Here is a 17,224-nt window from a genome sequence, read left to right on the forward strand (position 1 = left end):
AACAAACTAAAATGGAGTTTGGAGCAGAGACAGGTTTATCACAGGGCCAAGCAAGGAGAACAGACCGCTCATGCTCAAAAGACTCAAAACACTCTGATGGCTTTCAGGGAGGAGTTTTTAAAGGCAACATTTGGGGTGAGGGCTGCTGGGTGTAGGGCTTTCTTCTGATTGGTTGGTGGTGACGTAACTGGGTGGTTGGTGTTCCAGGAATCTCAGTCTTCAACCTTCTGGTTCTGGCCAGTCTGGGCTCTCAGCAGCTAGTTACTAACTTCCACCTGGTTGGGAGCCTTAGTTCCCAGAGAACGGCTCAAAGATCTGTATCAGATTATTATGTATATCTTTTGAGGAGGAACTAGGACTCTGTTTTATTACTGCTTTTCCTTTGTTTCTGCATTCCCTCACTCCCCTAATTAGTAACTGAATCTACAGTTTGGAACTCAGAGAAGGTCTAGGAGGCTGAAGCCTCTTTCCTACAAACAAGATAACGGGAGACACAGCAAGGCTTTTGTACCCAGGAGGGCCCCACGGGAACTTGCTTAGTTTCAACCTGAGAACAGAGTTCTGGAAGCACTAGGAACCCCTTTGGTTACTCAGCCTCCAGGCTCATCAGTCAAGTTCTGGATACAACAGTCCTGTACAGCTCTCATTTCTCTCCTCTCCACAGATAGGGACATTTTGCTTTTCTTTCATTTTAAAAGTCGCCACCGGCTAGTCTGCTCCTTGGGGCCCTTCTCCCCCTAAGTCTGACTCAGTAGGGTTTGTTACTGAGACAGGAAAGAAGGGGACAGGGCACGGCCATTCAAAGAATGACACAGCAATTAACACCAAGATGGAGACAAATTCAACTCCCAGTAGGGCTTGAGGCCCAGGATGGAGGGAGATTTGACTTCTAGTAGACCTTGAGCGTCATTATACACTCTTTGTAATTTACTAACATGGTGAATGACACTCCCACAGGTGTCATGACAGTTCCGAGGCTGCCCGTAAAAGGTCCAAAAGTGGGCAGTGGCCCAATTCCTGGGAATTGCCACCCATTCCCCAAAGTAGTTGGAATAATCCTCCCACTTGTTAGTATATGAAGTTACCAGGCCCATGAAAACTAACAACCCCCACACCTCCTGGCCATCTCCCTTCTGAGTGAGACGGCCCGCACTCTGTCTATGGAGTAACTACTTTTACTTTAAACTAAGCACCCAACCCCTACACGTTGTGGCCTTTCTCTTGCCTTCTGTAACAGCCTGCACTCTGTGTAAGGAGTATGTATCTCTGAATAAATCTACCTTTACTCAGCTGTGGCTTGCTCTTGACTTCTTTCCTGCATGCAGTCAAGGACCCACACTTGGAGGGGCACATCCCAGGGACTCAACAGAGACCTGAGACACGACCATCCTCTCGCCCCACATTTTTCCTGTGTCATAATCTCTCCTTTCTTGGTTAAAAACAAACTAAAAATCTACTCTGACAATTTGGTTGTGGGCACATGTTAAACTTTATTACAATCTTGCTACAGGAGCTAAGACCTTAAGTAAGCCAATTCAGATCTCTCCCATCAGAGACATTTATAGAGGAAAAGAGTATTGAGGGGTGCAGAATTTGCCACTCTAGAATGTATTTCTTTGGAATATTAAGCTGGTTATTTTCTAAGAAACAGCAGACATGTGAAAAACTCTAAATCAAGTAGGAGTTACACTTTCTGTAAGGAATATTTACATTTATAAAGGAAATGTCCATTGGTGTCTCCCTGCAGTAAACCTTTCTTTGCTCCAAACCCCAACAGTTCGGTTTCTTTGGCCTCACTGCATCGGGTACACGATCTTGTGTTGGGCAACAACACCACAATCCTTGACCTATTTAGTTCCTGTTTTGTTTAGATAGTCACCAGAAGCCCTCTGAAGGATAGATCCCTCTCCATTATCATTTGCACCCTGGAGGGGACTATAGTTTTTGAGCATTTACTGTGTGTTGGCTCCTGTATTGGACACTTAACTTACATCAACTCTTCACAACAGCCCTGGCAATGCCATAGGTTATTTGTACCAATTTTATGGATAAAGAGAGCTGAGATCACAGAGAAATTGAGCCATTTCCTTAAACTCTCGGTTCTTTCAACTACATTACAAGTTCTTATCTGTGGACCCAAAAAATGTTGCCTACCGTTTCAGTAAACAAAGAATGTTGCAGCCATCAAGCCATCAGCCACTGCAGCTGCCCCCGAAGGTGAGCCCTGAGGGGATTCAGGATGAAGAAAAACAGGATCCTGGCCCTAGGTAGTTAAGAATCACATCAAAAGAGTAATTTCAATAAGCTCAGACTCTTGCATCTTCCTGTACATAGAAAAGCACTAAAATCATTGACTTGAGATGTCTGGTTTTTTGTGATTAGCAGTAATCTTTTATGTTTGACTACATGTTTTTTTACATTTTTTAAAACTCCTGTATACCTTGGCTCCTCCCTTACCTCTTTGGAACAGCCCTTCAGAGCTATCTGAGAGGCTGTCTCCAGGGCTATAGTTCTCAGTAAGGCCACCAAGTAAAACAATTCTCAACTTTTAGATTGTGTGTTTTTTTCAGTTGACATATCTTTTTGACATAGTCTTTTTTTTTATTATTATATTGATGAAAGGGAATCTTTCTACATTTTCATTAATTTCTTGATTTGAATACTTTGAAATCCAATTTAGAGGTTCTGAAAGTTTCATTGACTTATTCAAGGCTAGTTACCTAGAAAGGGGAAGAACTCTGATTCAGGTCCAGGTCTTTTGACTCTGAAACTGGGATTGTTTTCGCTACACTAAAAAGGAATCAGGCTGCCTTGTGTCCTACAAGGCCTTATTTCCCTACCGTTTGAAAGCAGGGACATGCTTCTTAGAACCTCAGTGTATTACTTTACTGTTGTCAAATACAAGTTCCAGTGCCTGACACACAGTGAGGCCAACAAACCAAAATGCCAGAGTTTAGACCAGAGAACAGTTTATTCCAAGCAAGGAGCGAGCTCTTGTTTTAAAAAAACCTGAATTCCCCTGCTGGTTTTTAGGGGAGAGTTTTAGGGCTGCAGACTGTATGACTTTCTTCTGATTGGTTGGTGGTGAGGTAACAGGGTGGTGTTCCAGGAATTTTGTGCTCAGCCTGAAGTTACCATCTTCCACCTGAATGGGGACTTTAGTTCCAAAAGAACTCAAAGATACTGTTCCTTCTGGAGGAACCAGGACCTTACCGCATAGTTGCACTGTTTTTTCTTGACTGCTCCTTCTTTGTTTCTGCATTCCCTCCCTTCCCTGATTAGCAACTGTTTGAATCTGCCCTTTTTGGAACTCAGGGAAAGTCTAGGAAGCTGAAGCCCCTTTTCTACAAACAAGAAACTGAGGACACAGAGAGGCTTTTGTACGCAGGAGGGCCCCACAGGGTCCTGCTCAGTTTTAAGACCATGTACTTTAAGATAATTTTTCTTCAGCATTAAAAACTTTTCTTATTTTTTAAAATGATTTTTTTCTTGATCATAGAAGTAATGCACGATTATTGTTCAACATTTTGAATATGAACAAAATGCAAACCTTCCATGGTTCTGCTCAGAAATGGCCATGATTAACATTTTAATGTATTTACCTTTGTTACTCCAAAAGGGAAAGGGAAAAGAGCCCAGTTCTTGTCATACCCAAAAGATAAGAATACAGACCAGAAATGATGCATTGTGTAGCAGAAGATTTTAAAGGATTTATTTAGAAAAGGAAAAGTATACCTCCAAGAATGGGAGGTGGGCTGATCCAAGGGAGGAAAAAAGCAGCGGTCTTTGCCCTTTTTTTTTTATACTCTCACTTAGAGGGGGTCTTTTGATTGATTGACAGCTTATGCCCCTGGAATGCTTAGTCACGTTTGTCCCCTTTGTGCATATCCTTACCCATGATGCACATAGAAAAACCCATGGTAGGGGGAGCTAAACTGCAATGTTAATTATATTGCAGTGAGCACTGGGTCACGTCCAATTGAGTCCTTGCTGCTGTGCAGTTGCGGCTGTTGGGTTCTAACCGGCTTCTTGCTGGCACTCATTTAGAAGAAGTAAAGTCCCTTTGTGCTGGAGGCTACATAATGCCATCTTCCAGACCATCCTCCCTCTCCTCCACCTACCTGCCGGGTGCCCCGACTTATCTGTCTGACACCTTGGGCCTTTGTTTCCAAAGCATAGGTATTTTAACAGGGTTGAAATTCTATTGTTTATACTTTTTTAGACTAAAAATATCTGCCATCAGCTAACTGGTTTACTTATTTTGCAACTAGCAGTGCTATTATGACTTGTATTGTTAAAAAAGAAATGACAGTCCCAAAATGGAGTCACTTCTACTAAGACACACGTCATTAAACCAAGACTTACTACCTAACCTAATTGCAGTTACAACCTCCTCTGGGAATGTATCCTTAAATGGCTAGTCTGGAATATTCCGGTCAGTGCCGATGAGGTATTCTGCCACATAGCTCCCTGCCACCCCAGGAGGTAGATTATCTAAAACTGAAACCATCCACTCTTTTCCCCTCTTCTGCCTCTAAATCCTTCCATTTTGTACAACTTCTTGCAACTCTTTTCTGTTTGCTAGGTGGGATCCATGAATCATTCAGTAAAGCCAATTAGATCCTTAAAATTAACTCCAGTGAATTTTGGTTTTTTTTTTTTTTTCAGTTTGAATTGACAAATTTTAGGTCGTCTTCCTAGAGTATAATTCAAAGTGAAAAACACCTTGGAAAGCCATATATGAACTTTATTGTAAACATTTTATGAATTACTTTGAGTATTTCATGAGTTTTTTATTTGTTATTAAAAAAAAATGCCACAGTTTTCCTGTTGTCCCCCCACCCCACCCCCGGATTTCCCCTTTGGGACCGTTAATAAGAAAGATGGTACTAATTTCCCCATGGGGATGCAGCTGGCTGGTATTAATGTTCAGAGATATTGGTGATTATTAGGGACACAAGTTTAAACTCTGGTTACCTAAACAGCAAAAGTCAGCCAGGAAGGAGCTCTTTGTAGTTTGTACGCCACACCTCACTGCATCGCAGGTCGAATAGCTCTGCTTTTGTCTACCATCTGCTGGCCAGCTGAGACATGCAGAGAGAAACTGCCTCTTCATTTTTTTCTTTTTCAGTTTCTGCTGTATTTAAGATAGTCTTTCCTGCTCATTCTGTTTGAACATTTTCCTAAGACTCTATTCCAGAAAAAAAATATCATGGAGAGATAGCAAGTGAGTTTATTTGAAACCCTGTGGAGTGCTTACAGTACTAGGGTAGTGGGGTTCTTCCACCAGATGACTTGTATGTACCTCATTTTAAAAGGTTTTTCCCTGTTAATAAGCAAAGGAGCATTTTCTAAATACAGTACTTAATAGTCGTTTGCAACATTATTAAAACCATTTTTACTGTGGTTTTTAAAAAAATCTTGTCTTTTCTTGGAGACCTAATTTGCTACCATAGCTTTGAATTATCTGTGACATCTCCCCCGAAATTACAGCCCGTTGGTATTAGGGATGAGGAAAAGGAAACCTGTGCTTTTGCTTTATTTGTATGGATTGCATTTCTGTTTTGTTTTTTTTTTCCATAATAAATGTGCTTTTAGAATTAGCAACAAAAATTACAATGCTCCTATTCCTTACTCCTTAGCTCTAGTGAACCTGAGTTTGACAAGGAAGCTTTCATTTGCTAAACTTAGCTCTGAAGGAAACACCTGCAACTAAGATAAAACTGTTGTTCATGGGTGAAAGAACAGGTATTTCATGATGCTCCAGCAGAGAGCCCTGCACAGCTGCGTCTTCTCCTTCCTGCCTTCTGAGTCCTCTCCTTATAGCTCTGCTGGGCACTGTCCCTCTGCCAGTCTGTCTATGCCTTTTTTCTTTCTTGTGTCCCTACATCCTGTCACCCCAACCTGTCATTCTCTGGACCCCTTCTAGCCACTTGCTGATGGAGGAAACTTAGCTACGAACCAGCCAGAATAGAACAGAAAAACTCTACCTTCCGAGCAGTTTCAGTTTCTGTTCATGGGGAAAATGCAAAATGACACAAAATTACTCTGAGTTCAGTACTTTTAAACAAGCTTGTATTTTATTTATCACTATAGCATCCACAAACTTCCAAAAAAAAAATAGTTCATAGACATGTGAAGCATTCTAGTCTACAGTCGATGCTCAGGGCACAGAGGAATAGAGTAATTGTGCAGCCACAGAGCATTTAGGTAATATTATTCACGTCTCTAGAACAAAAGTTACTTCCTGGTTACTATCTGGTTGATGAAGTTGGAGCACTCCGGGGTGAGCTATCCACAGGCCGGAGGCAGAGAGAACTGGTCAGCAGCCAAAGGGACTTGGGTAATAATAGAAGTGGGAAGCAAAGAGAAATAGCTTGTAGGAATGGAATTCTCCACAGTGGTGGAGGGGGTTAGCATGGAAAAGGCCAGGTCTTAATTGCTCTACTGTAGTTGTCCATTCAGGGGAAGGGCCTTAGTTTTTTGACTCTCAGTTTGGGGACTAGAAGGATCCCCGTTGCCCCAGCAGCTTAATAGTACAGATAGAGACATCAGGGTGGTCAAGGTCTCAGGCAGTTGGATGGTTGAAAGTCCCCTTTCATCCCCTCCTCCTCCACCCTGAGTGCAGTGGCTAGATCAGCTCCCTTTCACTGGCAAGGGCCTTGGCCACCTGGTTCTTGGGAGAGTCAAAATAGCACAAAGAGGGCCAAACTCATGGATTCTTGATTCTTGCATGAAACCAATGTCCTCTGAATCAAAAAAGGACCCCATAGAAGTTAAATGAGTCACTCACTTCCAAGTTAATTATTTATACTAGTCAAGGATAGCGTCTATAGTAAAAGATGATCCTCTAGAGACTGCAGCCCCCAGCACCCCGACTCCTAATACAACACAACGTACAAAAACATCCAAGGGATGCCAGTGAAAAGTGCTCTGGTAGACACAGCAGAAAGCCTGGGTCAAATGAGAGAAAAATTCAAGAACTTCCTCAGAATTTCCCCATGTTTTGTAAAATCTTAAAATTAACACAGAGTAAAGGAAAATCTTTTAGATTAAAAAGAAAATCCTCAGGTGTCTCTGATCTGGCCAGTGGGTTCCCTCTAGCAGTGCTTACAAATTGCAGGTCATAATCCATTAATGGATTGTGAGATCTTTTTAAAAGAGGAAAGGAAAGAGAAAAATACTAGTGTGCATTACATGTAGAAAGGATAGTACTTCATGAAATTTTTTTTAAAGTAATATTTTCAAGTACAAGTGTGTGACAGTTTGCAGTGTGAATTGTATTTATTGTGACTCACAACAAAAAGTTTAAAATGGATTTCATAAAGGGTTAACTCCTACAGTTCTGTCCTAGGGCAGTTTTAAGCATCCTGTTCAAACTTTGCTTTGGGTAGACGCTCACATCATCATTTTACTTTTTAAGATGGTTTATTTTTTCAAGATTGAATACTGAGGATCAGACCTAGCTCGGCTTTACCTGTAGATCATTTATTGAAACTAAAAATGTATTCTATAAAGAAAGACTAATGACTGTTATCTACTAGATTAGTCTTAAAGATCTTATTTTGGATTCTGTTTTTTATTTATTTACTTTTATTTAGTTTTTTTTAATAATTTTACTTATTTTATATATAATATAAATTTAAATTTATTTGTTTTCATGAAATTGAATTGTTCCTTGGAATTACATGATACCAGTTGAAGTATCTTTGAAATGATGACAGGGACCATTAAAACCCATATTTTCACTTTACCATGTCTATTATAAAAAAAAATTGCAAAGATACTAACAGGACAACTGAAATAAGATCACTGCCTGAACTTAACTTGCATTTTTGATATAAGTAGATAGTCTGGAGGACCTGCCAGGCCAAATTTGGCACTTCTTAAAGTATCATCGAACCTTCCAAAATCCTAAACGAGCTTTTAAAAAGCTCTGCATTAGCCCTATTTTCTGCCGTCAGATTCTGCCCACATCTTCCACTGCTCCTCATATCAGCATATCAAGAGGCCATGAACAATACCTACCTTGGGAGCACTCAGAGTTCCCTGGTACAAACAGATTGAAAAGAGGAGTAACATTAAAATAAGTTTTTGATTAAATCTATTTTGGGAAATGATATTGACTTCATACATGGATTAAGTTAGAAAAGTATGAACATCAACATTTAAAACATCTTTTTACACTTGATCTTAGCCAAAAGGCCGAGAAGCGATTAAAACATCTTTTTAAGATAATTCACTTCTTAATTATAAGGAAAGGCACTACTTCAATAAACATTTCTACTTTGATAGCCTACTTCTTATATTTACAGTGAATTAATAGTATAGTCAATATGGCTAGTGATTCGCTCTTGATGGAACAACTCAGCTTCTCAGATGCTGTTTATGGGTCCCATGGTTCCTGCTGGTGGGTTTAAGACCCTCTACGACTGTGGTTGTAAAAATTGACCTCTAGAGGGCCTATCCAACACTAGTTTATTTTCTATTATTTTTAGTATATGTGCTGCTAAAGTGAGCACTATTTTCTATTATTTTTAGATTTTAAAATCCTTCCATGTCTATTGTCTTTCAGCTATTTTACTAAGCATAAAGTCTGGCATATAAAAAATGTCTTATCAATAACTGTTGAATGAAAGAAAATTATGTTTTAACTCAGAAAATGACTGACAAAAGAATGGGCTACCATTCCAGCTCTGCTGAGAATGAATCAAGGCTGGAGACAAGGGTCAGGACTGGGAGGCAGAGTCTTGAAACTTTTTTGAGGAGTTGAACTGATATCTGTAGTGGAAACCTACTAAAGGTGTTAAGCAAGTAAGTGATGTGGTTAGAAAGTATGGTTTAGAAGGTCACTCTGGGTCTTGTGTGGAGGATGGAGCAGATGAATGGATGAGGCAGAGAGACACTGGTTAAGAGGTCACTGAGATCCAAATACGAGGAGACGGTGGTCTAAACTAGGAAAAATAGCAGGAGAGGAGAGAAGACATTCAGTGACCTTTGTAAGGCTGAGCTACGGTGATTGCTTGGAGCGGGTGAGCAGGAGGGAAGAGTCACAAATGAGGCCCAGGTTTCTGGCGGGGATGCTAGGGAGGATGGTCACACGATCACATGCAGAGAACTTAGCAAGAAGGGTGCCAGTTCCATCTTGGACATCTTAGATTTGAGCCTCCTCTTATTGAAGAGTCCAACAAAGGGGCAATTTTAAATATAGGTCTGAGGATTAAAATTGAAATGTGTGTTTTTGAATTTTAATCCAGATCTGTGTTTTGTTTTCTACAAGTTATTGTTACAGATACTAAAAAATCAAGGTAAAGGTTGAATACGCCTTAGATCAAAGGCTTGTTCTTTCTTGATTTTCTTAGAGTTTGATATACTGTTGCTTCATTTATAGCCAAATAGGTATAAGTTATTTAAATTTTCTCCTGATATTTAAACACTGTTAATATTATTTTGGGAACTAGAGTTATTTAATGTATTAGGAAGGAAAAAGGAATGATCTTTGTTGACTTTCTTCTCCAAGTGAAGCACATTAGAAGACTGCTCCTATTGATTCTTGTGTAAGAAAAGGTATTTTAAATACCCCAGCATTTCAGCCTTCTTAAGCCCATGCAGCAGAAACTCTGAACTTCAAGTCCCCCTCTTCCTATTCATGAAAGGAGGGCATTTGAAGGGATATTTGGTGAGGCTGCTTAGAGCAGAAGTTGATAGGGTAGACTACTGGGTCAGACTCCAGGCCCTGTGTCTTACTAGTAATATGACCTTTTTTGAGGGGGGGGATTTTTTTTACTAATTTATTGGAGATCTTATATACACTACAAATATTTCCATCCCTTAGGGTGTCTAGTAATACGATCTTGACCAAGTTATTTCATCTCTTTGGCCTCAGCTGCCTCATGTAAAACAGGCATGATTAACAGTACCTACCTCTTGGGTTTATGAGGGAGGATAAGTTATGTAAAAACACTTAGGAGCAGTGCGTGGCATACTGAGTGCACTCAACATCTATTAGTATTAAATGATGCTGTTAAAGACAGTGTTTTCTTTCTCCTAAACTCAACATCACTACAGATTAAAAATCTTGGAAATACATTATTTTAGATCAAGTTTTCCAGTCAGAAACAAGATTTCACATACAGGATATAACATCTAATGCTGGCCCTTCCTGAGAACTCCAGCAGGTTGTGTAAAAGTCATCATAGAGTGAAATCTTACTAAGCAAGTAAGGCTGCAAAAATGGACAGTTAGGAAAAGAATTTTCAGACGGCTAGGAATTAGGGCCAGAGCAGCAAGAATCAGTATCTTAAGTTTGCTGAAATAACAGTTTTATAGTCCAAATAGGCCCAAAATATGCAGGGATAACAGAGTTTTAAAAAATGAAAGTAAAAATGTAAATCCAACTCAGAGTGATTTATCCTCATTTCCATAAAATGAGAGCTGGTTAATCAGGACAAACACATTTTACCAAAAGAACCCAATAGGGCCAATGAAGCCACTGTACACGTGTATGGTAGACAACCTGGCACACAGGAAAGACCAGGCTTCCTTTTCACCAGAGAGACCATTCTGCTTCCAGAAAGATTAGTTATGAATATGCCTGAAATTAAATGAGAGCCCTACCAAATCACGAGCTTATGACGTAGGCTTTTAAATCGGCAGTTAACATTCTTGAACATGGTGGTTTAACAATGGTTATAAATGATGTACTGCTTAAAGGAAAACATAATACTGAATAAAATACTTGATGACAAATTACATCCAGTCTGTATAAGTTGAACGCATACCATACTTTAATCAAGACAGTTCAGCCGTTTTTCTCAAGTGTGTTTCAAACAGTTAGCATATAACCCGTATATAACAATATTGCTGTGTTTTAGGTCATTTTATATTGAAGGGTCCAAAATATATCATGTTCACAAAATATCACTGTCCATGAATGTCAACCAGTTTTTGATTTATAGTCCTTCAGAAACACGCTACCCTGGTCATACACACTAATCTAATCTACATCACTGAAAATAACCAAAGATGACAGTTCACAGAGTCTCACCCCCATATAGAAGTTCTAATTGCCCTAGAAACCTGCGGGTCAAGTTCTCAACCTTTGAAAATAAGCAGAAATGTTCCAGAGCAGTCACTGTAGCCATGTATTTGGGCTTTGTATTTATACAATATTTTGTATATTTATATATATTTATAGCATTAGATTTGAGACCTGAAGGTGGCCACACATATTGCAGGAAGCTAAGTTCCATGTCAAAAATAAAATGCAAAAGGAACTGAAGAGGTTTTGTAATTCCAATAGCACAGATTTCAGAAATTGAGCGCTTAGACATAACTCCTACATCTCTCTTTAACTGAGAGGTCATTGCCATGCTTACAGCTTTGAGGCAGTAGTCTATATATCAATGTGTGATTAATCAGAGTGCATTTACTACCATGAACTTGGGTCCTAGACCATAGCATGAACTTTGCCCTCCCCCCAAAGAATCATTTGCTCTTGAATTAATAGGCTTTTAAGGCACATTTGAACAAAAACCCATCATAGACCCAGCTTAAAAATGGAAGCTCCACCTGCTTACAATAATATATCTACCTAAGTAATGGGTGATGTACCAGACAGGCAAATGCCTCTATTTTGATGATAAACTCGTTTTAGAAAAGTGATTCTTTATTTGCTTATTCAGAAAGAAACATTGTGTAAAAAGTATCAAAAGAATTAGGTTTATAAGAATAACCTACAGTTACCATGTCGGCAAAGGTCCAACAGGTTATATAGGTCTGGAAATTAGGAAAAAGACTTCCCTGGAGCCCTGGGTTCCTACGCAGCCGTGTTTTTGAGTAGGAATCATGGGGAAGGGAGTCAGGGCACCTTCGTGATTTTTAGAAATTTCCTTCCAAAATGCATAGACCCTTGGGAGGGCTCATACGTTAAACCCCAGTTAGCTACCATCTTAAATTGCAGTTACCAGCCTCAAAAGGATAGGATTTGGGGAGGTGGAAAGAAGCCACAGAGAGCAGTGGGATCGTTTCAAGGACAAGTTGCTTTAGGAACTTGATACATTTTTGCTAGGATCAGCTTTGATACCCCTGTGAGGCTCTACTTAAAAAAAATTTTTTTTCCTAATACCTGCCAACATGCTTTAGGGCACTAACCTTTGGGATGGACCTAGAATTATCTGCTTGGAATGGTTTGGGATGAGGGTAGACATAAAATCTCTTAACTTGCTGTTGGTCAAAAGTAAACATAAATGGAGGAACTTCAGAGAAACAGACACAGAGCTAAGTGTAACGCCTCACCCAGCCATCCTTTCCCACTGACCTTTAGGGGTTTTCAGGATGGCTTTTTAGCCGTGCAGAGTATGCCGCTAACAAGATAAGCTCTAGTTCAATCACAAAGTGGGAAGAGGCAGAAGCCACAAGGCACACTGTCACTGACAGAGATTCAGAGGTGACAAATGCACCCACCAGGACTCAGCTCTATGGTGGTGGAGATATGAGATGCAGCCTGTAGTCGTGGGGCAATGAAAAAAACTGGTCCTAAACAAACATTCTAAATGTTGCACACGAAGAGGCCCATTATCAGAGGCCAAACACACATAATTGTAAGGGATATATTTTTAAACCTGCAGTTGCCAATCACCTACATTGGGGAGACCACGTGGCCTCTGGTGTGACATCAGCCTGGGCGGCAGGTACAGAAAAGCTTCCAGAAACCCTGCAATTTAGCGACACTCTGATTTCTCTCCAGTGATCGGCACCATTTTGGAAATCTGGTCCCAAAGGTTCTAAAGAACAGTAACGCAGTAAAAAGAAATAACCTCTTTGTATAAAATGATGAGACAGGTGTGTTGAGGTAAAGAGCTCTGTAAAAAATGTTGAGTAGGGAAGCACTGCCATGGCTGGAGAAATTTGGAGATAAGTTTGGTGCTAATACTATTCTACAAAATTTCTATTTATTCCAGTTATAAACAGGGGACAGTTCTTATTGCTCCTGGAGCTTTCCGCCCCAATCTGAAAAATGTTCCTCCATTGAAAAATGATTTTTCTCAACAATTGGTAGCAAAGATTCCCAAATTTATAGAAAGTCACTGCCAATGCATCACTTTCTGATGAATTTCCAACTGCCCTATAGCTATGGACTCAGTATGCATGTCCTAGACATCAAGTACAGAAAAAAGCTTAGAAAAGTTGTTTTTATCAAAGTGTAGTTCAATGAGGGAAAAAACCATGAAAAAGTGCAAAATATATACAGTTCCTGGCAGTTCTCACACAGGATTTTTCTGACTGCGGACCATAAAAGTTTACATTTGTGTAATGAAATTACAGTGGATTTCACTCCATTGTTAATATACAAGTTTTTGCTTCAAAGTGCTTACTTTATTTAAAAAAGAGAGGATCAAGAGGGTGGCAGGATTTTTTTTTTTTACAACAAATATATGTCATATGTCCCAATCTCCTTCTTTCTCTTCCTTTAGAGCAACACAGCGCAGCAGCCTCATTGAAACGTCTAATTTCAAAAGATGTTCCTGAAACCTCACCTACAGCAGCACCCTAGGCGTCCCATTGGGGGTGGCTCCTTTTTTCTTCTGTAGCCGATTCTGAACCTTTCGTGATTTCACCACTCTCATTCTCACCTCAAAAACTTCATGGATGGCTTTCCGGAAACAATGAAAATTATAATCAATAAGCCCTAGAGAAGAAAATAAAAATATTTAGAAATATCACCTAGATTTTTTTTTTTGGTCAGCCATAGCGAGGATACGCCAGTAGGGGGCAGTAGAGGAATGGGCGTAGCATAAGGTCCACAGATTTCCCTAGGTCTGCAGCTGGGCGTCAGGAACTGCAGTAAACCTCTAGCAATTACAGGCAAAGTTTCGTAAATATACATTTTTACCAAAGAAAGGTTCCAGAGTATATACATTTTCAAAGGTGTCTATGACCCAAAAGATATGAAGAACAAATTGAACTGCCCTTTTAAAATCATTTAGAATTAAAGATTTCTTACAATTAAGATATGTCTTCAGTGAAGTATTATTTTTCCCCAAAAGGCAGTATTAAGTTGACTCTGAATGGAGGCAGATCCTGACTTGGAGTGTAGCTGAGATCTCAAAGTCATGGACTCAATCAATCAATCTTTACTGAATAGATATTCAGGAAATATTTAAGCCACTGTCTTATGGAAAAAACAAAGTCCTCGATTTTAGAGTGCTTATTGTCACCTCAGGTCAACTCTGAGGTCAGGAATCCAACAACCAATGACACTCTCAGTTTGTTAACATTAAGTAAATTTTAATGGAGAATTAGTAGGGGAGAATCTTGTGTTTTCAGAAATTAAACAGTGGTACAAAAATAGAATAAACGATAATCCAAGCCTTGAGTGCCTTTCTCATCATCACCACTAGTTTGTAAAGGTGTTGAGAGCAGCTTTAAGTTTATATCAGTTAGATAAGGTGACGGTCCATTCGTTATCTTTAAACTTATAAAAATAATTACCCAAAAAGTTATTTCCCTCCACTCAGGTGATTCCAGAGTCCCAGTTAAAAAAAAAAAAAAAAAAAAAAAAGAATTGGGAATCCAGCCAAGAAGAGAAATTCTTCAAAGCAGTCATAAAACTAACTGCAAGTGCAGTGGAGGGAACACCAGCGCAGCTTCCAGGAGCAGGAAACAGTCTGAATGGCGCCCTCTGCTGCTTCTGCAGTGATAGTGACCACAGTCAACAGGGAGAAGGGAATAAGAAATAAGCCAGCCCAGGTATGAGCATCTCTTCTCTGCCTGAGGCTTTCTTTGGCACCAGAGGGCTTCCTCCACCACACAGACAGGTACCAGGCTATGGGCATAAAAGTTTCTGACAGCACTCCTCACACAGTGGGGCGTGGGAGTCGGTGGACAAATGCAGTCTTGCAAGCTCAACTAGGGTGATGCTGAGTTTCTTGCGTGCAGCTTCTCAGAGACTCCCCCAGCAGGATGGCTTTTCTACCTTCCTTGCTGATTTCCCCAATTCTTCACTTTTATTTCTTGGAACCATCTTCCATATAAAGCATGCAATTAAAAAAAAAAAAACAAGGAGCAAAGAAATGATTTTATGTAGTGGGAGTTTGGATAAGAGATTCAAGAACAACCTCAAATTTTTCTGCTTATGTGTGCAATCAAGTACCTTATGAATAAAGCTTAGCTAAATAGGCCTTTGGCTCAATGAGGACTCAACTTGGGAAATTTCAGAGACAGCCTACTGATGACTCCTAAAAAATCTTAACTTACTCGTCTTTGCACATTTAAAATGTAAGAGTAATCTTGTTTCCTTTGGAGTTTTGAAAGTGAAAATTCACAACTGAGGTGTTTAAAGGATGTAAGCGTGCCTACAAAGAGTTTGCTGTTTATTCCAACTTTCATAAAAGGCAGTTGAAAATACAAGAACAGAGACATGACTAGAATAAGCATGACCTTCAGCATCACACACAGTCCTTCTCTTGCTCAGTGGTTCTCAATCGTAGCTGCACAATAAAAGCATCCAGGGAACTTTTTAAAAATTAACAAGCCCCAAGCCCCTCTCCCAAGAACCTATTCTAATTGGTGGCGGGCTCAGATGTCCCTGTTTTTTAGCCACCTCCCTCCCCAAGGTGCCTGTGATGTGCAGTGAAGGCCAAGAATCCCACCTCTGCTTTTACTCCTTTATGCCAAAGCAGTCTCAGAAATCACCCACAAAAACGCAGGAGACCAACAGGAGGATAAGCTAACCAGTAAGTGTTGATATCAGCACCAACAGCCCTCAACACTTGAGATTAAAGCAACAAAACAGATCGAACTACTCCCTGTGTATGCAAAGCATTTAAGTTCTTTTTAAAGCTCGGGTGGCCAACTCACCCCATTTGCCTGGGAGTTCCCCAGTTTGGGCACTGGAGGTCCCCTCTGTCCCAGGCAAATGGAGACAGTTGGTCACCCTAAAAAGCAAACAAGTTTAACATGATGGGGTTAAACCTTGTCTGCCTAGTTGTTTATATCTCTTAGTTATAACATTAAAATGAATACCCAGGTTCCTAGTTAGTTTATAAATTCTACAAAATCTGCCCATCCTCAGAGATGATCCTACCAAGGTGATTTAGCAATAATTTAACAGAGACCCACATGATAAATTTCCTGCTTGAATTTACTCCTGCAACCGTAGATGGATGTGAAAATTAGTGGGCAAAAGTGTGAAGAGAAAGAAGATTTACATAGTTTGAAAGTATCTATTCACTACGAAGGGAAAGATCGGAACTTTGCAGGGGAAAGACCTGGTAGACAGTACCTTAACTAAATCAGTGTCAGCATCATTGTAATAAGACCTCATGGACCTCTTGATACAACACACTGAGAAGGACAGATCATCATTCTGGGGTGGCATTCTTGCCAAATTGCATGATCTGATTCCAACTGTGTGGAAACATCAGGCAAACTCAATTTGGGGGACACTGTCCAAAATAACTGATGAACACACTTCAAAACTGTCAAGGTGATGAAAGACTGTCCCCGATTAGAGAAGACTAGGAGAAATAACAACTAAACCAATTTGGGATCCTGGAACAGAAAAAAAAAAGGTATTTTTGGAAAAACTGGTGAAATTAGAATATGGTCTGTAAGCTTCATTAATAAGTGTTCTACCAATGTTAGCCCCTAGTTTTGGTAACTGTACTACAGTATGTAAGATGTTACCAGTTGGGGAAACTAGATGAGGAGTATATATAAACTCTATACTATTTTGGCAACTTTTCTGTTAAGTCTAAAATTAATTCAAAATAAACAAGCTGTCAAGGCTGATTCTAATGTACCCTAAATTTTAGGATCTGTTACCACCCTCGAAGGTTTGGGGATTATAGTTGTACTATATGCATTACTTTTATTTTCCTTAGGTCTAAAATCAACATGAAATATTAATCCCCAAATATAAATTCTGCAAATATTTTTAACCAAGGGAGTATATGTATAATGATTTACAACACAGTCCACACAACTGATTCTATATAGGGAGAAGCCTAGAAATCTTTAGCCCCGACTGTCAGACACTGGTGGTGTGACCTTGGGAGAAAGTCATTTCTATTTCCTGGGTCCAGGTAAAGTCATCTGTAATTGAGAGGGTGAAACAAGGGATGGTCCTGTCCAGCTTCAAAATTCCATGAACTTATTAATATCTGTCCTGACTTTCAGCAAGATGAAAATAAGAAGTAAAAGGTTAACACCACTTAATTAA

At 39.7% G+C, this 17,224-nt stretch overlaps 1 protein-coding gene across 2 annotated transcripts in view; it reads right to left on the reverse strand.

The window, feature by feature from the left end:
* Positions 1-10,765: 10,765 nt before the first annotated feature.
* RRAGD (Ras related GTP binding D) overlaps positions 10,766-17,224 on the reverse strand; it is a 35,756-nt gene continuing 29,297 nt past the window's right edge. For both annotated transcript variants that reach the window (XM_032484582.1, XM_032484583.1), the window contains one exon: positions 10,766-13,690. In XM_032484582.1, coding sequence (XP_032340473.1) covers positions 13,539-13,690 — 152 coding nt within the window. In that variant the 3' untranslated portion in view covers positions 10,766-13,538. The remainder of the gene's footprint in view (positions 13,691-17,224) is intronic.

Source organism: Camelus ferus, chromosome 8, assembly GCF_009834535.1.
Source record: "Camelus ferus isolate YT-003-E chromosome 8, BCGSAC_Cfer_1.0, whole genome shotgun sequence".
NCBI lineage: Eukaryota > Metazoa > Chordata > Mammalia > Artiodactyla > Camelidae > Camelus > Camelus ferus.